Consider the following 20,493-nt stretch of genomic DNA (forward strand, 5'->3'; position numbering starts at 1 on the left):
GAGGGACTTCGGACAAGCAGCTCCCCCGAAGTCGGGGAGGGGCTGGCCATGGGGGCAGTGGTGGGCAGGTGGTAGGAAGGTCAGCAAGGTGGGCTGGGCCGTCCCGCACCTCCTCCTCCTAGGGGCCACTGACAACCGGCGAGTGTCACCCGGGAGCCTGGGAGTCCCCAGGGGTGTCAGGCCCTCCAGCCTCGTTCTGTGCCACGGCCTGGAGGAGGGGCAGGTGGGTCAGGCGGTCTTGTCCCCCACAGTCCTCATCGACGGTGTGGAGTGGAACGACGTCAAGTTCTTCCAGCTGGCGGCCCAGTGGTCCTCCCACGTCAAGCACTTCCCCATCTGCATCTTCGGACACTCCAAGTCCACCTTTTAGCCCCGCCTGCCGAGGGGCCGCGCCGGCTCCCTGCCCTGCAGCCCTGCGATGGCCGAGCGCCGGGAGGGCCCAGCTGCTTTTCTGTTAACATTTCAGTTTACTGCAGAGACAGACCCTTAAAAACCCAGAGAAAAACAGTCTTAAGTATGAACATGCTCACTACCTGGAAACTAACGGGGCGGCCCCCCACGGGACCCCATAACTGCTCTGCTTATTAACCAGAACGTTCCGGCAGGGGTGGGAGGTCAGGCGGACAGTGTTGAACTTGAGAATCGTGGAAGGTGTGTTGTGGCCTCGGGACTCCCCCACCCAGCCCCCCACAAGAAGGGTTCTTGCCTTTGCATCCTGTCCTTTCTGAAAGCCAGGACTCTGCTTCCTCGGAGCCAGGGTCCGGCGGGCGGCCCCCCCGGACCCCAGGCTGCCTGTGTGCCCAGGCACCGAGCTGGGTGGCCAGAGGCCAAAGGCCAGCCTTCTGTCGGGGGCGTCCTGGGCGGAACAGAGGCCAGTCAGGCCTGTCAGCCCAGCCCTGGGCCCCAGCCACCAACCAGCCAAGAGATGCCCCAGCACCGCCCACTCGTGGATCCCAGTAAACTCCAGCCACAGGGGGCAGTGGAGGTTTTATAGTAGCGGATATTTTTAATGCTTTCAAATACATGTTGCAATGTAGCTGCCAAACAGACATTGCTCTTCTGAAGCCCCAACAGCCCCTTAGGGCTTAGGCAGAGCCAGCTGTGCTGCCCGGGGTCCCAGCCCCCCTGCTCCCCCGGCCGTCCCTGCGGCGCCGCTCTGCTTCTGCGGGTTTTGCCCGCCCCAAACTTAGTGGGCACAGTGGCTTCCGCAGCTGCCACCTCCTGCCCCCACCCCAGCCCCCCTGCTGGCTGGGAGGTGTCTGGCCAGGCAGCCAGGTGTTTGTCACCTGCAACACTAATGTGGCCAGACCATAGGGGCCGAGCCCCGTCGGGGCTGTGGGTGAAGCTGGGGCCCCACCTCTAGGCCGGGCTCCTCAGGACGGAGGGGTTTGGGGTCTGGGTCCCTGCGGAGGGGGGCGAGCCTACCCTCCACCTGAGGCCAGGCTCCTCGCCAGTCCTCCCCCACAGGCCTGCACCCCAGCACTCCACAGGAAGAGCCCCCCAGCTCCTGCCCCTTGGCAGCTGTGGCTGTAGGAGCGTGGTGACCCACCCAGGGAGCCGTGAGCCCAGTTTCCTAGGGCCGAGAGCCACACATGCTGTGCTCAGAAAAACAGTGCCAAACGCAGACAGGTTGCAGGCCTTTCCTGCTCTTCTGCAGGACAGGCCTCGCCAACAGCCCGTGGCACAGAGGGGTCCCACTTGGTGGATGGAAAATGGCCTGTTTTTCTTACCTGTGACTACCTGCTTACCTCCCCCAGGCAGCTGTACAGGGTCCGAGTGTCCATGGCTGAGGGCCTTGGACCTAGCTGGCAGACAGGATTTGGACATGACCTTGGACCAGGGGCCCTGCCCCTCCCTGGGAAGGACCTGGGCGAGGGTGCAGGCCACTGAGCTGAGGACCCCTTGGGCGGCCTGTGCAGCACCCACCTGCGGCTACACTCAGAAGCAGCCTGGGGACCTTGAGCCTTCCCACCCCTGTTCCCACCACTGGCCTCAGGGCCTTGGTTGCTGCTCGAGTTTCCAAAGGTCACACTCAACAGGAAGGAGGTGCAGGTGACACACCCTTGACTTAGCTTTACAGCTGCAGAGCTGGTTTTAGAAGAAGGGCCAAAGGGGGCTGTCCCATCCATCCCAACTGTGAGCTGTCCTCCTCACGCCTCCCTGTGTCCTTGTACCCACAAGGAGAAGACACCCAGCACCTCCACCCTGTGCCGCTGGGCCTGCAGAGCCCAGTTGTGGTCTGTCCAGTGCCACGGGGCCCACCGGCCACACTGTTCATGGGCCCAGGAGTCGTGCAGATGGCCCCGATTACCATAACTGTCTTGGAGACCTGGGCTTTGCTCACGCCGGTGCCTCGGTTTCCCCATTGGCTAAACGGGGATGGTCACGTTTCCCCTGCCTACCTCATGGAGCTGTTCTGAGGATACATATAAAAGCACTTTGTCCCTGGGAGGAAAGTGATGCAGAAGCCAAAGCCGTCTGTGACTGAGCCAGTGCAGCCGTGAGCACGTGGAGGGTGGTGTGGCCACGTGAGGAACACGGGCCCCAGACCATGACCCACAGGACAGGAGCAGGGGTTCTCAGCCCATTGGGTGACCAGTCACCTTCGGGTAAGGCCAGGCTCCTCGTGGGCCTGGTGGCACGGTGTGGGCAGGCTCTGCCCTCGCTGAGGCCCCGTGGAGGTGAGCTCCAGCCCTGTATCCGGGCCACTGCTTCTCCCTCCTCGTGTTGGTCCCCTGGGTCCCCGTCTCCTCAGGGCATGCAGGCCGGTGTCCCGAGTCAGTGTCACAGCTGCAGGTCCGGAAGGAGAGGGACTCTGAGCCCAGAACCAAAGGTCTCTGTGCGGCGGCGGGCAGATCAGAGCGGCCAGGGCCAGCATTGCTGCCCTGTCCTCACTCCCAGATATGAAGACCTGACTGGCCTTTGTCCCAGAACAGGTTCCTCATGACAAGACCGGGCCACTTGCTCCCAAAGGCCAGTTGCCTGACCCCTGCACCTGTTCCTTGACCGCCTCCCGAGACCCGTCCTGTCCTCCGGTGGAGAGGAAGATAAGTCCTTGGCAGGGGCCTGAGGACTGGGCTTGGGGGTCCCTCCCCCAGGGGAGGCTAAGGGGTACCACCGTGCGTTCCTGCAGACCCCCCGTCCAGTTCTTTGTGCATTGTTTGGTTTCTAGGATGTACGTGTTGCTAGGTTTTTGGTTTTTTTTTTTAATGGAAAACAGGATTAATGTAAATAGCGTTTTTGGAAAACAGATTCTAATCTGTCACGTTATGTGACCACGTGGAGTATTTTAAGGTGCTGATGCGACACTAATAAACGCGGGGAGCACTCCCAGGCCTTCCCTCGCCTGCTGTGTGATTCCTCTCGAGCGGTCTCGGCCCCTCCATCCGTCCAGGCGCGAGCTCCGCCCGCACGTCGCGGGCTGGCGCTCCGAGGCCCCCACGCGAGGCGGGGACCCAAGGGGGCCTGGGGTCAGGGCGCGGACGGCTAGGGGCGTCTGCGAGGCGAGCCCCTCCGAGCGGCGCGGGGCCGGGACTCCTCGAGAGCCCGAGATGAAGCCCCGGGCCATGGACACCGGGGTGGGACCAGGTCCGCGTGGCAAGCGGAACCCCGGTCGGCCCCTGACAACCGAGCCCAAGACGCAGGCGCGAAAACGGGCCGGAAGCGGAAACGGCAGGGCGGAGCCTGTCGAAGCGGAAGTTCGTGGGGCTCGACTCCGCCCCCTCGGGCCTCCCAGAACCGCTGTGGGCCCCACCCTCTGACCCTCCCACCACGATGGGTCCGCCCCCGCACCCGTAGTGTGCCCCGCCCCTCCCCCTGGTCCCGTAACCCAGTGTGCCCCTCCCCTCCCCCACCCCGTACCCCTACTGTGCCCCGCCCCTCCCCGCCCTCCACCCAGTGTGCCCCGCCCCCGTCCCCGTAGTGTGCCCCTCCCCGCCCCCGGTCCCGTAGCTTGTGTACCCCGCCCCTCCCCCACCCCTCCCGCACCCCTGCCCCCCTTGTGTACCCCACCTCTCCCCCACCTCCGTCCCCGTAGTGTGCCCCGCCCTCCACCCAGTGTGCCCCGCCCCCGTCCCCGTAGTGTGCCCCGCCCCTCCCCCCGCTCCCGTAACCCAGTGTGCCCCTCCCCTCCCCGCCCTCCACCCAGTGTGCCCCGCCCCCGTCCCCGTAGTGTGCCCCTCTCCGCCCCCATCCCATAGCTTGTGTACCCCGCCCCTCCCGCACCCCTGCCCCCCTTGTGTACCCCACCTCTCCCCCACCTCCGTACCCGTAGTGTATCCCGCCCCTCCCCCGCTGACCGCCGCCTCCCTTGGTTCCCTCCCTTTGACGCTCGCCGTGTGTCCCCATGACCCTTGCTCTTCCACCCCTCAGCGAACTCCTCATCCCCAGACCCCAGGGAGTGGAGAGGGCCGGCTGCCGCCTGCTGCGGCGTCTTCACGCGTGGTCGTGCGGGTTGGGGGCGCAGAGCCTGGACCTTGGGGGGTGGCCAGGGGGCGTCGAGGTGCGGTCACAGGGGTCGGGAGGAGGGAGGCGGGGAGAGCGAGGGCGGCCCTTCTTTCTCGCCTGGTCGTTCCGCGCCTTCAGTGCGCCCCGCAGGCAGGGTCCTGAGGAGACGCACCCGGGCCGGCCGGGGGCAGATCCGAGGAGCTGGAGCCGCGGTGGGAGAAGGCGCGTCCCTGGGGGAGCCTGCAGGAGGCCGGGCAGGGCGGCGGCCGCAGCTGCTCCGGCCTGGGTTGACCATGTGGAGAAGAATGGCTGTAGGAGCTGGGGACCCAGGCCACCCAAGGGGGTCGACCCTGCTGGGTGTCCCTGGCTGAGGCCCACCCGGCACTGTCTGGGCAGTGGCTGGGAGATGAGCCCCGCTGACCCTGACGCGGCCTCCCTCTGCCCGAGGGGCCCACGTAGCCGCGGGCACCTACCCCCAGAGCCCCAGAGGTGCAGGCGAGCCCCCCAAGGGGCTGGAGGTGGACAGCGCGAAGCGTTTGTTTAAGGCCTTCCTGGGGAAGATGCCAGAGCCGCAGCCGTCCCAAGAGAATGGGCGGCCCTCGGCTCCACCAAGCCCAGCGGTGGCCTGGGGCCAGCGCAGTGCCCCGAGCAGCAGTCAGCAGGTGCTGATAGGACTGGGTAAGCCGAAGCGGGCTGTGGCCTCTGGGCCCCCGGGCTCCTCTCTGGAAACCCCGGGGGACTGGCCGGGGAGGTGTGGGTGGAGAGGGGGCCTCTCGAGCTGGGGGAGGGCCAAACAGCGTCTGATGAGAAGCAGGTGCTGGGTTGGGGGCCATGCAGAGCGTCAGCATTCTCTTCCCAGAGCCCTGGGTGGACACCAGGGTGGGCGTGGCCCCTCCTGTCCCCCACAGCCGTGGGCTCTGCCCCTCTGCCGGCCACCCCAACCCCGGGCGCCACCGAGCGGAGGGATCCCAGTCAGGGGGAGCTCTGCCCCCAGAGCAGGGACGGCGTCCTACTGACCAGGCAGGCGGGCAGTCAGCCGGAGGACTTGTCAACCAGAGTCTGGCCAAAATGGTTCTGGAGGCGCTGCTTTGAGCCAGCCCCAGTCTGGAGGTACCGCTGCCTGCCTCCCAACCCGGTGGGCGGGCAGCTGCTCGTCGCCGTGCAGCCGCGAGGGGACAGGTCACAGCTCCTCTGGCCCCCGGGGCGCTTCACAAGCAACAGAAGCCACGCCCCCAGGAGTTCTGTATTGTTCCCTGGGCGTCAGGGTCAAAGCCAGGCTAGATGGATCCGGGCTGTGGCAGGCCAGGCTCAGTGGAGCCCGTGAAGCTGTGTGCTTGGACCCGTCTGCGTGGGTGTTCTCGAGGTCGAAGGTTTACGTGAAAAGGTGGTGGAGAAGGAAAGCGGGCTCCGTGTGCCCTACCAGCTGTGCCCTTGCCGGAAACCAGCCGCCCCTCAGCTTCCATGAGGCCGACATCTCCGGATGGGCCAGCTAGGACATAGAACACACAAGCGTGTACCTGTCGGGGGCAAGGACTCCTCGGGAGGGGCCGGGGCATGGGGCTTCCATCCCACTGCGCACCTGCCGATGGACGGCCCAGGCGGCTCCTGGGCAGGGGCGACCTGCCAAGTTTGCATTTCCGGGAGGTGGGGGCCCCTGTGGGTAAGGGGTGTGTGGGGACGAGGCTGGGAGGCAGGAGGCGGCACAGAGGAGAGGGGCTTCTGGGGTGGCGGGGAAGGGGTGCAGACCCCTCTCCGCAGACTCCCAGGTTTCTGACTTGGGGGCACGGGGTCCCTGCAGTGTCCCCCACACCCTGGCCGCTCCGCCGGTGTCATGCTGCCTCTTCCCTCCACTGCTGCCAGCCCTTGGGCGATGTCAGCCACTTGCTGTGGCCTTGACGGGCGCTCCAGGCTGCCGTCTCTCTGTCCTGCAGGGTGTCCATCCTCTTTGTCCCCTCCTGGTGCACCCTCGGCACGGAAGGCTCTTCCTCGGGATCTCCCCACACCTGCGCCTTGTCAGGCATCGTCTTTCAGGGACAAGCCCGGCTGGCACAGGTTGGCCCTACCAGTCCCTTGGTCCCTGCCCTTTCCAGCCCGAGCCCCACGAGAGCCGCCCTCATCTGCAGTGTCACTGCAGGCCCCCAGCGCCCCGCATGGTGGGGACCCGTGCTCACAGAAGGGCAGCGACCTCAGGCTGAGGCCTAGGTCTGAGAAGACCTCCCCTGACAAGGGTCTGCAGACGTCCAGCCTCCCACAGAGAGCTGGGCAAACCTGTGCCTTTCTGCTTCCGAGGAGTCCCACCGAAATGACTGCAGAGGGCTCTGAGGAAGGCAAGAACCCACAGGACAGAATTGGGCTGGAGGACCGGCCAACAGGAGGTGGCAGCCACATTCCAGTGGGTGGCCACGGGGTGGGCAGAGCTGGAGAGTCAGCTCCCAGCTGCATGGCTGAGGCCGCAGAAACAGGAAGCTGCCCCAGCTACCAAGCCCCAGTCTGCCCACGTTGCTATCAGCTATCAGTCCCCGCTTTATTTTATTTTTATTTTATTTTATTTTAATGTATTTATTTTTGGCTGTGTTGGGTTTTCGTTGCTGTGCACAGGCTTTCTCTAGTTGTGGCGAGTGGGGGCTACTCTTCGTTGCAGTGCACGGGCTTCTCGTTGCGGTGGCTTCTCTTGTTGCGGAGCACAGACTCTAGGCACGCGGGCTCAGTAGTTGTGGCTTGCGGGCTCTAGAGCACAGGCTCAGTAGTTGTGGCGCACGGGCTTAGTTGCTCTGCGGCATGTGGGATCTTCCTGGACCAGGGCTCGAACCCGTGTCCCCTCCATTGGCAGGCGGATTCTTAACCACTGTGCCACCAGGGAAGCCCCAGTCCCCGCTTTAAACATGAATTAACAGCCAAGGGCACCAGACATTCGGGGAAGATCTCTGCCATGAAGAAGAGCAAAACACCTGGAAAAAAAGGAGTCAGAAGAACCACAGTGCCAGGCAGAGCAGAGCTGGAGGTGTGTCACCATCCCCAAGGTGACCTGCGCCATCTTGGAAACATTGGCCCACGCAGCCGAGCAAGAGGGGTGGAGAACATGAGCAACTGGGGTGGAGGTGACGCCAGCATCACGGGAGACACGTGACTGTGCCCCGCCAGCACAGGAGAGTGGACTGGAATCCGTCCACGGCAGAGGGTGCGGCGGGAAGAGGGTGCAGACAGCGGCTCGGAAGTCAGTGGTCTTTACAGATGTAAATAGACTCTAGAAGATAAATGAGTGAAAAAAGCACATTTGACAACAGGAATAAGCTTAACAGGAAATAGCGCAAACCTATTTGAGAGAAACTTTAAAACACTCCAGGGCATTATCAAGAGACTTGGCGGTGGGAAGACACTATGTTCTTGGAGAGGAAGACTCACCAGCACAGAGGGTTCTCCCCAGGCACTTCACAGCTCAGTGTCATCAACGATAAAAATTGCTAAAAGCTCATCTTCCCTTTTCAATTTGGCAAACTGGTCAAATGGAAAAATAAGCAAGAATAGGTTCAGCTCTCACATGAATTCATATCACAAAGCTTTGATTATCAAGGCGATAGGGTCCTGTCAGGTGATGCATGAGCCACAGTGCGGAATAGGAAATGTAGAAACTGACCCACATGCCTGCAGACACTTAGTGTGGGCTGAAGATAGCACCTCAAATCCGTGGCTGTGGGGGAGAGGCGGTGGTGTTTTTGATTGATGCTGGGACACTGTGCAGCTGCCTAGAAGAAAGTAAGTTGTAGCCATACCTCTCACAGAGTACCAGGATGAGCTCCAAACGTGTCGACGTTTTAAATGTAGAAGAATAAAACCATAAAAGTACTAGAAGAAACCCTGGGTAGATCCCTTTATAACTGTGGAGTAGGGGCGGACTTTCTAACCAAGCCTCAAAGTCCAGAAGCCATAAAAGCAAAGAGAGATACATTTAACCACATGTGAGAAACAAACAAAAAAACCCTCCATCAAGGCAAAATATACACCATGAGCAAAGTCAAAATAACTGACAAGGGCCCTTCTGCCACATGAAGACACAGCAAGAAGACGCCTATCTATGAACAAGGAAGCAGGCCCTTACCAGATATTGAATATTCTGGAGCCTTGATGTTGGAATTCCCACCTCCAGAACTGTATAAGCTAGGTTGTTTGTGAATTACAACCTCACAATGGAAAATGAAGCAGCCTGGTTAATGTCCAACTCCAAATACCAACTCCTCCATCACCACACTTCTGCGAGTTCTCTGCAGCCAGCCTACCCACCAGCCATAGCTCCTTGGGGAAGATTTGTTGAAGTTAAAATGAATGGCTCAGAACTACATTTATCAACATGGATAAACCTCACATAATGCTGAATGAAGATAGCAAGTTGCCCCAGAATATGTTCAATGTGATACCGTATATAAAGTTCAAAAATATGGAAAACATACTGTATATAGTTAAGGGATACGTATATCTAATAAGTGTATGAAAACATGCATAGGAATAAACTACACCAGGTTTAAGATAATGGTTCCTTCTTTAGAGGAGGAGAGAGGAGTGATAACCTGGAAAGGGGGTATAGAAGGAACAACATTTGATCCTTGAAACTCCAAGTGTGTTCTGCCAGACCAGCATCATCATCATCATTTGGTAACTTGTTAGAAATGTAGAACCTCAGCCATCACTCCAGACCCACTGAATCAGAATCTGCATTTTGACAAGATCCCCAGGTGGCTCACATGTATAGTAAAATTTGACAAGCACTGTTTTTGGTGGAACTATAGGATTATTGTTAACTCTCTCAAGTGTGAAACTGATGAGTATGGCTGTGTCAGAATGCCTTAATTCTTAGGCGATGCATGTTGAAGTATTCAGTGGCAAAGTGACATTGCTTTCTGCAACTTACATGTGAAACGTTCAGAAAATAAAAGTAGTTGAGATGAAGTAAAGGTGGCAAGATGCTAACGACTGGTAAATTGAGGTGAGGGGTGTACAAATGTTTATTGCACTATTTTCATCTTTTATGTAGATTATACATTTTCACTATTTCAAATGTAGAATATGTTTAATGGAATTGCTTTGAATTTAAAAATCTACTTGGGGGAAAATTGATTTCTTGACAATATCGAATTTCCTCATCTATGAACATGGTATGTCACTCCACATGTTCAGGTTTTCTTCTCTGTTCTTCAGCAGTGTTGAACAGTTTTCTTCATATAGATTTTATTCATTTATTTTCAATTTACACTTACTCCTAGATATTTGACCGCTTTATTGTCACAACTGTGAATGGATTTTTCTCAGTTATATTTCTGTCTGTTGCCAGTATATAGAAAGCTACTTATTTCAGAATATTTATTTTCTAATTTGTTACTATACTACACTCTTATTTTTTATTTATTTATTTATTTATTTATTTATTTTTGGCTGTGTTAGGTCTTCGTTTCTGTGCGAGGACTTTCCCCAGCTGCGGCAAGCGGGGGCCACTCTTCATCGCGGTGCGCGGGCCTCTCACTGTCGCGGCCTCTCTCGTTGTGGAGCACAGGCTCCAGACGCGCAGGCTCAGCAACCGTGGCTCACGGGCCCAGTCGCTCCGCGGCACGTGGGATCCTCCCAGACCAGGGCTCGAACCCGTGTCCCCTGCATTGGCAGGCAGACTCTCAACCACTGCGCCACCAGGGAAGCCCCCACTCTTATTTTTTTAATAATTTACCAGCTCATTTTCTTTTTTAAAAAAAAAAACAAGTTAACCTCCTTTTTAAAATATTTATTTATTTTATTTATTTTTGGCTGTGTCGGGTCTCTTAGCTGTGGCATGCGGGATCTTTCATTGTGGCGCACAGGCTCTTTGTTGAGGCACGCAGGCTTCTCTCTAGTTGTGGCATGCAGGCTCCAGGGCGCGTGGGCTCTGTGGTTGTGGTGTGCGGGTTCCAGAGCACGTGGGCGCTGTAGTTTGAGGCACGCAGGCTCTCTAGTTGTGGCGCACGGGCTTAGTTGCCCCACGACATGTGGGATCTTAGTTCCCTGACCAGGGATTGAACCCGTGTCCCTTGCATTGTAAGGCAGATTCTTTACCACTGGACCATCAGGGAAGTCCTCTCCCAGTTCATTTTCTTGAAATTTTTAGGAAGACAATGATAACATCTGAAAATAGTGAAAAGTTTGTCTCTTCTAATATTTTTAGAATTTTTTTTAGTTGGCCTATTAAATTGATTTCCTGCATGATTTAAATAGCAGTGATGGTGAGTATCATTGTCTTCTTCCTGACTTTAATGGAATGGCTGCTAGTGTTTCACTGTTAATCTAATCTAATGTTGCTTTAATTTCTCTTATATTCTTTTTGTTGTAATACGCTAATAACTTTTATTGAATTAGAAATGCCTGTTAAATTATATTAAGTCCCTTTTTGGCATCTTCGGAAATGACTTCATTGTTTTTTCCCTTATAATTTATGAATATAATAAACTTTTTGTAATAAACTATATTTTCATTTCAGAAATAAAAAATAATCATAGTTGACAAGGTTGCCAAGACTGTTCAATGGCAGAAGGCGGTTTTTTTGTTTTTTGGGTTTTTTTTTTTGCCCACGCCACATGGCTTGTGGGACCTTAGTTCCCTGACCAGGGATCGAACCCAGGCCCTTGGCAGCGAGAGCACAGGGTCCTACCCACTAGACCGCCAGGGAATTCCCTGTCTTTTCAACAAACGGTGCTGGGAATACTGGATATCTACAAACAAAAGAATGAAGTTTGACTCTTACCTAATGCCACGTGAAAAAATTAACTCAGAATGGACCAAAGACATAGACGTAAGAACTAAACCTATAAAACTCCTAGAAGAAAACGGGGAAACATCCTGACGCTGGATTTGGCAATGATGTCTTGAATAGGACACCAATGGCACAGGCGACAAAAGTAAAAATAGATGAATTGGGCTTCATCAAAATTAAAAACTTTTGATCATCAAAGGACACTGCCAACAGAGTGAAAAGTCAACACACGGAATAGGAGAAAGCATAATCGGCCCCTGAACAACTTGAGGGTTAGGGGCACCGACCCCCTGCCCAGCAGTCAAAAATCTGAGTAAAACTTTATAGTTGGCCCTCTGTATTTGAAGTCCCACATCCTAACCCTAACCACTACCAGTCTGCGGCCTGTTAGGAACTGGGCCGCACAGCAGGAAGTGAGCGGTGGGTGAGTGAGCGAAGCTTCATCTGCCACGCCCCATCACTGGCATTACTACCTGAGCCATCCCCCCTCCCCACCCCCAGGGCAAAATTGTCTTCCATGAAACCGGTCCCTGGTGCCAAAAAGGTTGGGGGCCGCTGCTCTAGTACACATTTATGGGAAAAAACCCACGTATAAGCAGACCCATGCAGTTCAAAGCCATGTTGTTCAAGAGTCAACTGTATTTGCAAATCCATATCTGCTAAGGGATTAATATCCTTAATATATAGAGAACTCCTAAAACTCAACAACACCAACAACAAAACCAATAACTCGATTCAAAAATGGCCAAAGGACTTGAATAGACACTTCTCCAAAGATACACAAATGGTCAGCAAGTACATGAAAAGATGCTCAACTACATTAGTCCTAGGGCAATGCAAGTCAAAACCACAGTGAGATACCGCTTCACACCTGTTAGGATGGCTATAATAATAATTTTTTTAAACAGAACAAGTGCTGGTGAGGATGTGGAGAAATTGGAGCTCTTGTGCGCTGCTGGGTGGAATGTAAAATGGCGCAGTCACCACGGGAAACAGTACGGAGGTTCCTCAAAAAATTAAGCATAGAATTATCATATGATCCAGCAATTCCAATTCTGAGTAAATATCTCAAAGGATCCAAGGCAGAGACACAAACAGGTACTTGTAGATCCATGTTCACAGTAGCACTATTCACAATAGCCAAAAGGTAGAAGCAAACCAAGTGTTCATTGACGGATGAATGTGGTAAAAACATGCAATGGGAGTATAACTCAGCCCTAAAAAGGAAAGACATTTTGACACATGGCACAAAACGGATGGACCTTGAGGACGTGACGCTGAGTGAAATAAGCCAGACACAGAAGGACAAACACTGTATGGTCCACTCGTTAGGTCCCGAGAGGGGTCGGATTTAGAGACAGAAAGTAGAAGGGTGGGTGCCAGGGGCTGGAGGAGGGGTGGGGAGTGAGCTTAATGTCGACAGAGTCTCAGTTTGGGGAGATGGAAAGTTCTGGAGATGATGTTGGAGATGGTCGCACAACAATGTGAATGTGTTTATGCTAGTGAGCTGTACACTTAAAAATGGTCAAAATGGTAAATTTTATGTTATGTGCATTTTATCCCAGTAAAAAAAACTATGTAAAAAGGGAAGAAAAAAAAAGAAGGAACAAGAGATCACTTGATGGAACAGGGCGAAGCAAAACAAATTCCAGGTCCCGGAAGTGGAGCTTCCTGTAATGAGTAGGGAGGGTCTGGCCTGGCCCGGCAGGAAGGGCTGGTGAGCACGGCTGGTCCTGAGTTAACCGAGGACACAGCCCCGAGAGGCTTAGATGAATCGCAGGTGAGCGGGGAAGTAGGGCTAGAGGCCCGGAGGGGAACTTCAGAACAAGTTCCAGAAGGACCGGGGAGAGGCTGAGCAAGGCCACGCTGGGCCTGGTTCTCCCACCGCTGGCCCCGCAGGGCTCAGACCAGTCTGGGCTGGACACCCTAGGCAGCCGGGACCAGCAGGTCACACTGGAAACAGCGTGAACGCCTGTCACCTTCCTGAGGAAGCCCCAGGCCCATCCCTGTCCCAACACCCACACCGGACAGAGCGCCAGTGTGAGGCCCAGAGGGGCACCTTACACACACATGCACACACACCACACACAGACACCACACACGCACCACACACACACCGCACGCACGCCTGCAGGAGAGGCAGATGGTCCCCAGGATGCACAGGCCCTTCGCAGAAAGGGAGTCCCCACTGGCTAGAAAGAAAACTAAAAGGTATTTGATGTCAGGGAAATAAATGAAGTTCAATTGACAAAAGCATGAGAGGCCAGAGTTCTGGCCAAGATGCGGGGCGTGGAGCCAGCACCCCTGCTGGTGGGAGCTCTGGGGCGGCCCCAGGCAGCGCCTGGAGAAGGCGAGACGCCAGCTGCCCCGCAGGAGCCCACGTGTCCAGCCTGCTGTCCCCACAGTGGGGGTGGTGAGGTAATCGGGGCTGTTGGTTCAGGTGAGGGCAGCACAGCAGTGACAGGTGATGGACTAGCCCCTGCAAGTCCACGGGGAAATGTCTCAGAAGCAGGTTAAGGGAGAAGCACGCGGAAGAGACTCCGCGCCCCGTGGCTCTGGTTACCTGCGTCGGAGACCAGCCTGGCGCCTCGCGTGGTTTGTGGCCACATCTGCTGGTGGCAGGAGCGGAAAGCGGGAAGCAAACCCGGGCTCCCGGCTCACCTCCCTCACTGGGGGTGGAGAGAGGAACCTTGCACGAGACCATAGCAATAGGTTTTATTTCTTGGGGGAAAAGGTCGGAAGCAAATACGGCATTGTTCATTGTGGGTAGTGGATTCCTGGGTTTTTTCATGTATTTTCCTTTGCGTTTTTCTCACGTGGTTACCATTAGTTTTAAACTAAACTGTGCCTAAGGCCAGGCTAGGGTGGGACAGCCCTTCCACGGACGGGGCCTTGTGTGCAGGCCCGGGGGCTGGCTGCAGGGACTCCGCCGTGGTGGGCACAGCCCTCCCCTCGCCTGGGGTGACCCAGGAGTGCCCCAAACACAGCTGAGGCCAGTGGGACCCGAGCCCCCAGGGCCAGCGCCCACAGACGGCCGGAGGCCTTCACTGTGCAGTCTCGCCACGTGAGGAGCAAAGCAAGGACCCCGAACCGTGATGATCGGAATCCGTGTTACAAATTGATTGTCAAAAACCTGAAGAGACTGACAACGAAGGAAATTCTGAAGTGGGCCTGGGTCTTCCCTAATGAAGGATTTGTGGGTAGGCGTCCCCAAGCAGCTAAGAAACAAGTCCTCCCCATCAACGAGGTTCCCGCTGCCCAGAGTATCACCCTGACACCAGTGCTGGGTGAGGAGGAGGGGAGAGAGAAAAGGAAAGGAGAGCGTGCGCCACCTCACTGGAGCACAGGTTGAAAGGCCCTGAACGCGCGGGGAGTTAATCGAACCAAGCAGCAAACTGCACGACCGCGAAGGGTGACCCCGTCCAGGACAGCAGGGCCTCCGTTCCTCGCGGCTCTGTCCCCGGCGCCAGGAGGGTGCACGGTACGTCGCAGGTGCTCGATGAACATACATTGAGGGGCTTCCCTGGGGGCGCAGTGGTTAAGAACCCGCCTGCCGACGCAGCGGACACGGGCTTGAGCCCTGGTCCGGGAAGATCGCACATGCTGTGGGGCAACTAAGCCCACGGGCCGCAACTAGTGAGTCCTCGTGCCACAACTACTGAAGCCCGCGCGCCTAGAGCCCGTGCTCCGCGACAAGAGAAGCCACCGCAATGAGAAGCCCGCGCACCACAACGAAGACCCGAGGCAGCCAAAAATGAATCAATAAAAAATAAAATTAAAAAAATAAAAAACAAAACCTGTCGATTCTTAATAAGGTAGGAAGAAATGGACACTTCTGTAACCTGGCGAAGGGGAGCATGCAGAGCCCACAGTGGACGTGTTTCCTGAAGCGTCAAGCGGCAGGCAGGGCGTCACCATGACGATGAGGCAGCACATGGAGCTTGCGCAGGAGTCAGGAGAATGAAATGAACCATGAACGCCTGAAGCAGTCACCATCTGCAGCTAGCACACTGTCTACCTAGAAAATCCACGCGGGACAATCAAAATAAAAGACCACTAATGAAAGAGGAAGGTCGGATATATGATCACCATTCAAAACTTAATAGTTTCCAATGCACTAAAAATAACCAACCAGGAAATGTAGTAGCAGAAAGGATCCATTCACTTTAGCAACAGAAACTACGATGTCCTAGAAATAAATCTGTTCTCGTTTGATGCCTATGTGAAGAACACTATAAAACGTGACAAATGGCAGAGAATTCCTAAGGGAAAGTTGTATCATATTATTGGGTGGGAAGATTTAATGTTTTAAACCTGCCAGATTTTCCCAAAATAAATAATTCAGGGCAATCCTAATTAGAAAAAAGAAAAAACGTTTTTCATGAATCTTGAAAATTTTACCTTAAAGGTACACAGCGTTTCTGGCAGTGTATTAGTTAGCTGTTAATGCATAATAAAAGTCTCCAGAATTCAGCAGCTTAGAACAATAATACATATTTTTGTCCCAGTTTCTATAGGTCAGGAGTTTGGGAGCTGCTTAGCTGTGTGGCTCTGGCTCGGGGTCTCTCGTGAGGCTATTCCAAGACGCCAGGCAGAGCTGCAGTCATCCGGAAGCTTGAGGAAGGCTGGAGACCGTGGCTGCCTCGAGCGTCGAGCGAGTCAGTGCTCTAGATCCCCGGCGCCGGTGGAGACGCCGGTGGAGACGCCGGTGGAGACGCCGGTGGAGACGGTTGTCAACCTCAGGCTCAGGTGGGCTTGGTGGGTTTTGATTACATCACAAGACTAGGAAGAGAGCTGCCTCTGGACAAGTGGAGGGGAAGTGGCTAGAAACAACACCTGATCGAGCCAGAAGAAGACAGAGAAAGACCCTAAAATAGGCAAGACCAACAAAGCAGGAGACGCGGCAGAAGGGGAATTAGCAGTGTCGGTCAACTCAGGTTAAAGGCAGCTGTTGTCAGAGCGGGCTGCAAACCACCCAAGCCCTCGACACGCACATGGAAGGCTGCGGAGAGAAGGATGGAACATTCCCACAAGTGGGAGGAGGCCTACTGTCAACAGTCTGGCATTAGTTCAGCGGTGCTCAGCTGCCAGACGCCGCCAGCGTCCCGTGGGCTCTGGGGTCAGGGCGGGTGGACGCCCTTCCACACACAGCAAGGCGGCCTGGTGGGCGCCCTCCAGGGAAAGGAGCAGGAGGCGGGGTACCCATGCGGTGTGGGCAAAAGAAAACAGTGTATTACTGCAGAGGCACAACATAATTTGAAAAATTAGAGATTTTAAAATTTTTTACTTGCAAAAGAAGCCATGCAAGAGTTTTTTTAAAAAAAAATATTTATTTATTTATGTATTTTGGCTGTGCCGGGTCTTAGTTGTGGCACTCGGGATCTTCGTTGCGGCACGCAGGATCATTAGTTGTGGCACGCGGGATCATTAGTTGTGGCACGCGGGATCATTAGTTGCAGCATGTGGGATCTAGTTCCCTGACCAGGGATTGAACCCAGGCCCCCTGCATTGGGAGCATGGAGTCTTAGCCAGTGGACCACCAGGGAAGTCCCCATGCAAGAGTTTTAAAAAAGAAGAGCAGGGCATGTCGTGTGGTGCTGGGGCAGAAGTTGGCAAGAAGACTTACGACCTGCACAAACAGTCCAGAAATGCACCCTGGTTTAAATCTGGGAATTTAATTTCCGTGATTCTGCAGAGCAGTGGGAAACAGACTTTTCAATGAATGGTATTGGGGTGATTGGCTATCCATTTAGAAGATCGTAAAGTAGATCCCCACCACTCATCGCACACACACACACGCGCACGCACGTGCTAAACATTAAAACCAAACCACAGAAGCACAGGGAGAATGTAGCAGTGTTTAGAATCCAAGTGGGAAATGCCCATTTTAGGCCAAATCCATAAAGGAAAATCCTGACAAATCTGACTGCCGTTTTTAAAGGCTAGTACAATCAAAGACACAAAAGTGTTACAGGACACTCTGGAAGAAAATACTCGTAATATTTAGAACATACAAATGTTTACCAACCGGAATCTGTGGAGAGATGCTTCAGAGCAAAGAGAAAACAGTTTTTAAAACTGAGCAGAAAAGTGTGTTAAGTCTATGGACTTACAGTTCATAACGGAGAAACGAAATGGGTGCTAAATGTGAAAAGATTGGCAAAAATGACAAAGACAGACCCGGGCTGTTTGGTGGGGCTAATGGCGGACTCTTGGAGGGCTCACGCCAGGGATTGCTCCCCGGGGCTTCCGCTGCCAGTGTCCTCGTCCTCACGGTGAGACACAGCGCACCCCGCCTCCGCAGGAGACCCTCCAACACCAGCAGATGGAGAAAATGAGGTCTAAAGAACGGAGTGATTTGCAAAGGAATTGAGTCAACGCTGTATGTGGAAGTCAACGAAAACTGATCAGCGTAGTGCAATATTTGAAGACTCAGTGATATTTGGAAATTTCTGGCAAGGTTTCTGGAGCACTTCTTTTTCCATCCAAGATAAAGCCTCTTAGCCAGGCCAAAACATTAAACTTTGCTTTATGCAGAATCATTTGCTGGAGAGAAAGCAACACAGGGAAATTGATTACATTTTGTGTAAAATAATTGCCTAATGTAGCATCTCCTGTACGCAGCGTTCACTGGGAAACAGAAACGGCCGTCAGAATGGCTCTGCCTCAGTTTGTTAGCGTCAACTTGACCCAACTTAGTATTTGCCACATGCAGAAACCAGTGTCCAACGAAGACTCTGGCATCTGTCTGGGGCACTGGGCTTGCATCTCAGCCCACCTCTGCTTTGCTTCACTGAACAGATTTAGGTGGCTGGGTCATGACTGTTCTGCTTTAGATCAATGACATTTCTGGACCCAGAGAAAACATGAATTAATTAAAGTTTCTAAGTAGCTAGTATGGGCTAGGAGTTCTGCTAGGTGACTGGGATAAAATATACCTCTGTTCCCAGGAAGTCCTCAGCCCCGTTAGGGAGGCAGGCACAGTTACAATTAAGGCAGTGAGTGCTACAGTACACACATGGAAAGGGGAGTGGGATAGTGGGGCTATCTGGTAGAGCCTGGCAGCAGAGTGGAGAGCAAAGAAGTGCTTCCAGAGTCTCAAAGGATGAGTAGAAGTTAGCCTGATGAGGGCCCAAGAGGGGGATGACATGGCAAGTGGGCAAAGAACTCCAGGGAGAGTGTGAACAAAGCCAGGGAATGGTTTTGAACAAGGAAGTGATTGGTGCTCCAGGAAGATTGTTTCTGTTTTCAATGTCTGTAAGTCTGTTTCTGTTTTGTAAATAAGTTCATTTATATGGTTACCAAAGGGGAAACGTGTTGGGGGGAGGGGTAAATCAGGAGCTTGGGGTGAACATACACACACTACTATATACAAGGTAGATAACAAACAAGGACCTACTGTATAGCACAGGGAACTCTACTCAATATTCTGTGATAACCTACATGAAAAAGAATGAACATATGTATAACTGAATCACTTTGCTGTGCACCTGAAACTAACACGACATTGTAAATCAACGATACTCTAATAAAACTAGAATTAAGAAAAGGAAAACAAGATGATAAAGACAGATCTGTGTGGAGTCGGTGAGGACGCAAGGGAAACAGTAGTTCTGTTTTACTGGTTTTTCAAAGAACCAGTTTGTGATCATTGGACACTATTTTTTTTTTTTTTTTTTTAAAGGATTTTCTTATTTATTTATTTATTTATTTATTTATTTTTATTTTTGGCTGTGTTGGGTCTTCGGTTCGTGCGAGGGCTTTCTCCAGTTGCGGCAAGCGGGGGCCACTCTTCATCGCGGTGCGGGGACCGCTCTTCATCGCGGTGCGCGGGCCTTTCTCTATCGCGGCCCCTCCCGTCGCGGGGCACAGGCTCCAGATGCGCAGGCTCAGCAATTGTGGCTCACGGGCCCAGCTGCTCCGTGGCATGTGGGATCTTCCCAGACCAGGGCTCGAACCCGTGTCCCCTGCATTAGCAGGCAGATTCTCAACCACTGCGCCACCAGGGAAGCCCCTGGACACTATTTTTTTCGTTTTAATTTATTCACCAGTCTTTCCTAATTCTGTCTTTAAACTTTGAGTGAACTGCTTTTGTTGCTGTTTTCCTAGCTTCTTGAATTGTTTGCTTTGTCCCTCGTTCCAGGGCTGTTTTCTAATTTTCCGGCCTTTAAAGCTATTGTGTGTCTTCAGAGGGCGGCTTTGGCCACCCTCTTGGCCGGTGGGAGTCCCCCCTGGCTCCTCCCGGGGACTGGGTTTCCCTTCCACTCCTGCGTCCGCGCCCACAGAAGCACCTTGTTCTGGTTTCCAGTCGGGCCCACGGGGGGTCTTTTCTGCCCGTGGCCTGGAGCCCGGCCAGTGTGCACGATGGTTCCTCTTGCTGGTGAGAATGGGGGTCCCCTGTGTGTGCTCTCTGTTAGGTCACTCTACTTAATTGCTTCGATCTCTTTGCAAAATCTTATGCCAGTTTTATTACCACTCGCGGGCGCATAATTGAGAACAGCAGCCCTGCCTGGCCCTGCGGGTCATGGCCCAGCTGCCCGCATCTGCCGGCTCCCCCACAGGGACTGCGGGCCGCACCTGCCCCGAAGACACCTCCCCCTCCCCGGACCTGGAGTCGGCCCATCCTTTTACCTCAATCTGCTGCGAATGTCTGCTCCCCAGTGACCCCTGGAAGCCTGCCCACAGCTGAATGTGGGGACGTTTCCCTCAAAATGTCGAGGTTTCTCTTCTCGGACCGCTTCTCTTTTTCCCTGGAGGTAATAATCGCGCCCTCCTGCCCCTTCTTCTTCATTTTCTGTGCACTGATTATTGATTCTCTCCCAAACTTTCCAGAGAAACTGTGACATTCGGCTCGCAAACGACCTGACCCCTCAGGTCTGGGGGTTCCACCACCCCTGCCTCTGTGCCACCCTGTACCTGCCTCACCCAGGGACCCTCCCTGCCACTCCTGGCCGGGACCCCAGTTCCTGGGCCCTGGGTGTCCCTCCTGCCGGCTCCCCCCTTGTCTGCTGGAGTCCCTCATCTCGCAGCTCCTCAGAAGGCCCTGAAGATACTCAATGTCCTGAGACTTTAAAGTTCTGAAAATATCTTTATTCTGCCTGCACACTTGAGTGATACTTTGGTTGGGTGAAAATTCTCGGTGGCAAATAATTTTCTTTCAGGCTTTTTAGGCCATTGTTCCATTGCCTTCCAGCTTCCAGTGGGGTTGCTTGATGCCCTGGACCCTGCGGACTTCTCATCCTTTGTATGTGCCCTGCTTTTTAGTCTCTGGAAGTCAGCCT

General features: G+C 54.2%; 1 protein-coding gene across 4 annotated transcripts in view; it reads left to right on the forward strand.

Annotated features, from left to right (window-relative positions):
• The window catches only part of PACS2 (phosphofurin acidic cluster sorting protein 2), a 63,760-nt gene extending 60,420 nt beyond the window's left edge, over window positions 1-3,340 (forward strand). For all 4 annotated transcript variants that reach the window (XM_057543153.1, XM_057543154.1, XM_057543156.1 and 1 more), the window contains one exon: window positions 252-3,340. In XM_057543153.1, the coding sequence (XP_057399136.1) occupies window positions 252-370 (119 nt within the window). In that variant the 3' untranslated portion in view covers window positions 371-3,340. The remainder of the gene's footprint in view (window positions 1-251) is intronic.
• The last annotated feature ends 17,153 nt before the right edge of the window (window positions 3,341-20,493 follow it).

The sequence above is a fragment of the Balaenoptera acutorostrata genome, chromosome 3, assembly GCF_949987535.1.
Source record: "Balaenoptera acutorostrata chromosome 3, mBalAcu1.1, whole genome shotgun sequence".
Lineage (NCBI taxonomy): Eukaryota > Metazoa > Chordata > Mammalia > Artiodactyla > Balaenopteridae > Balaenoptera > Balaenoptera acutorostrata.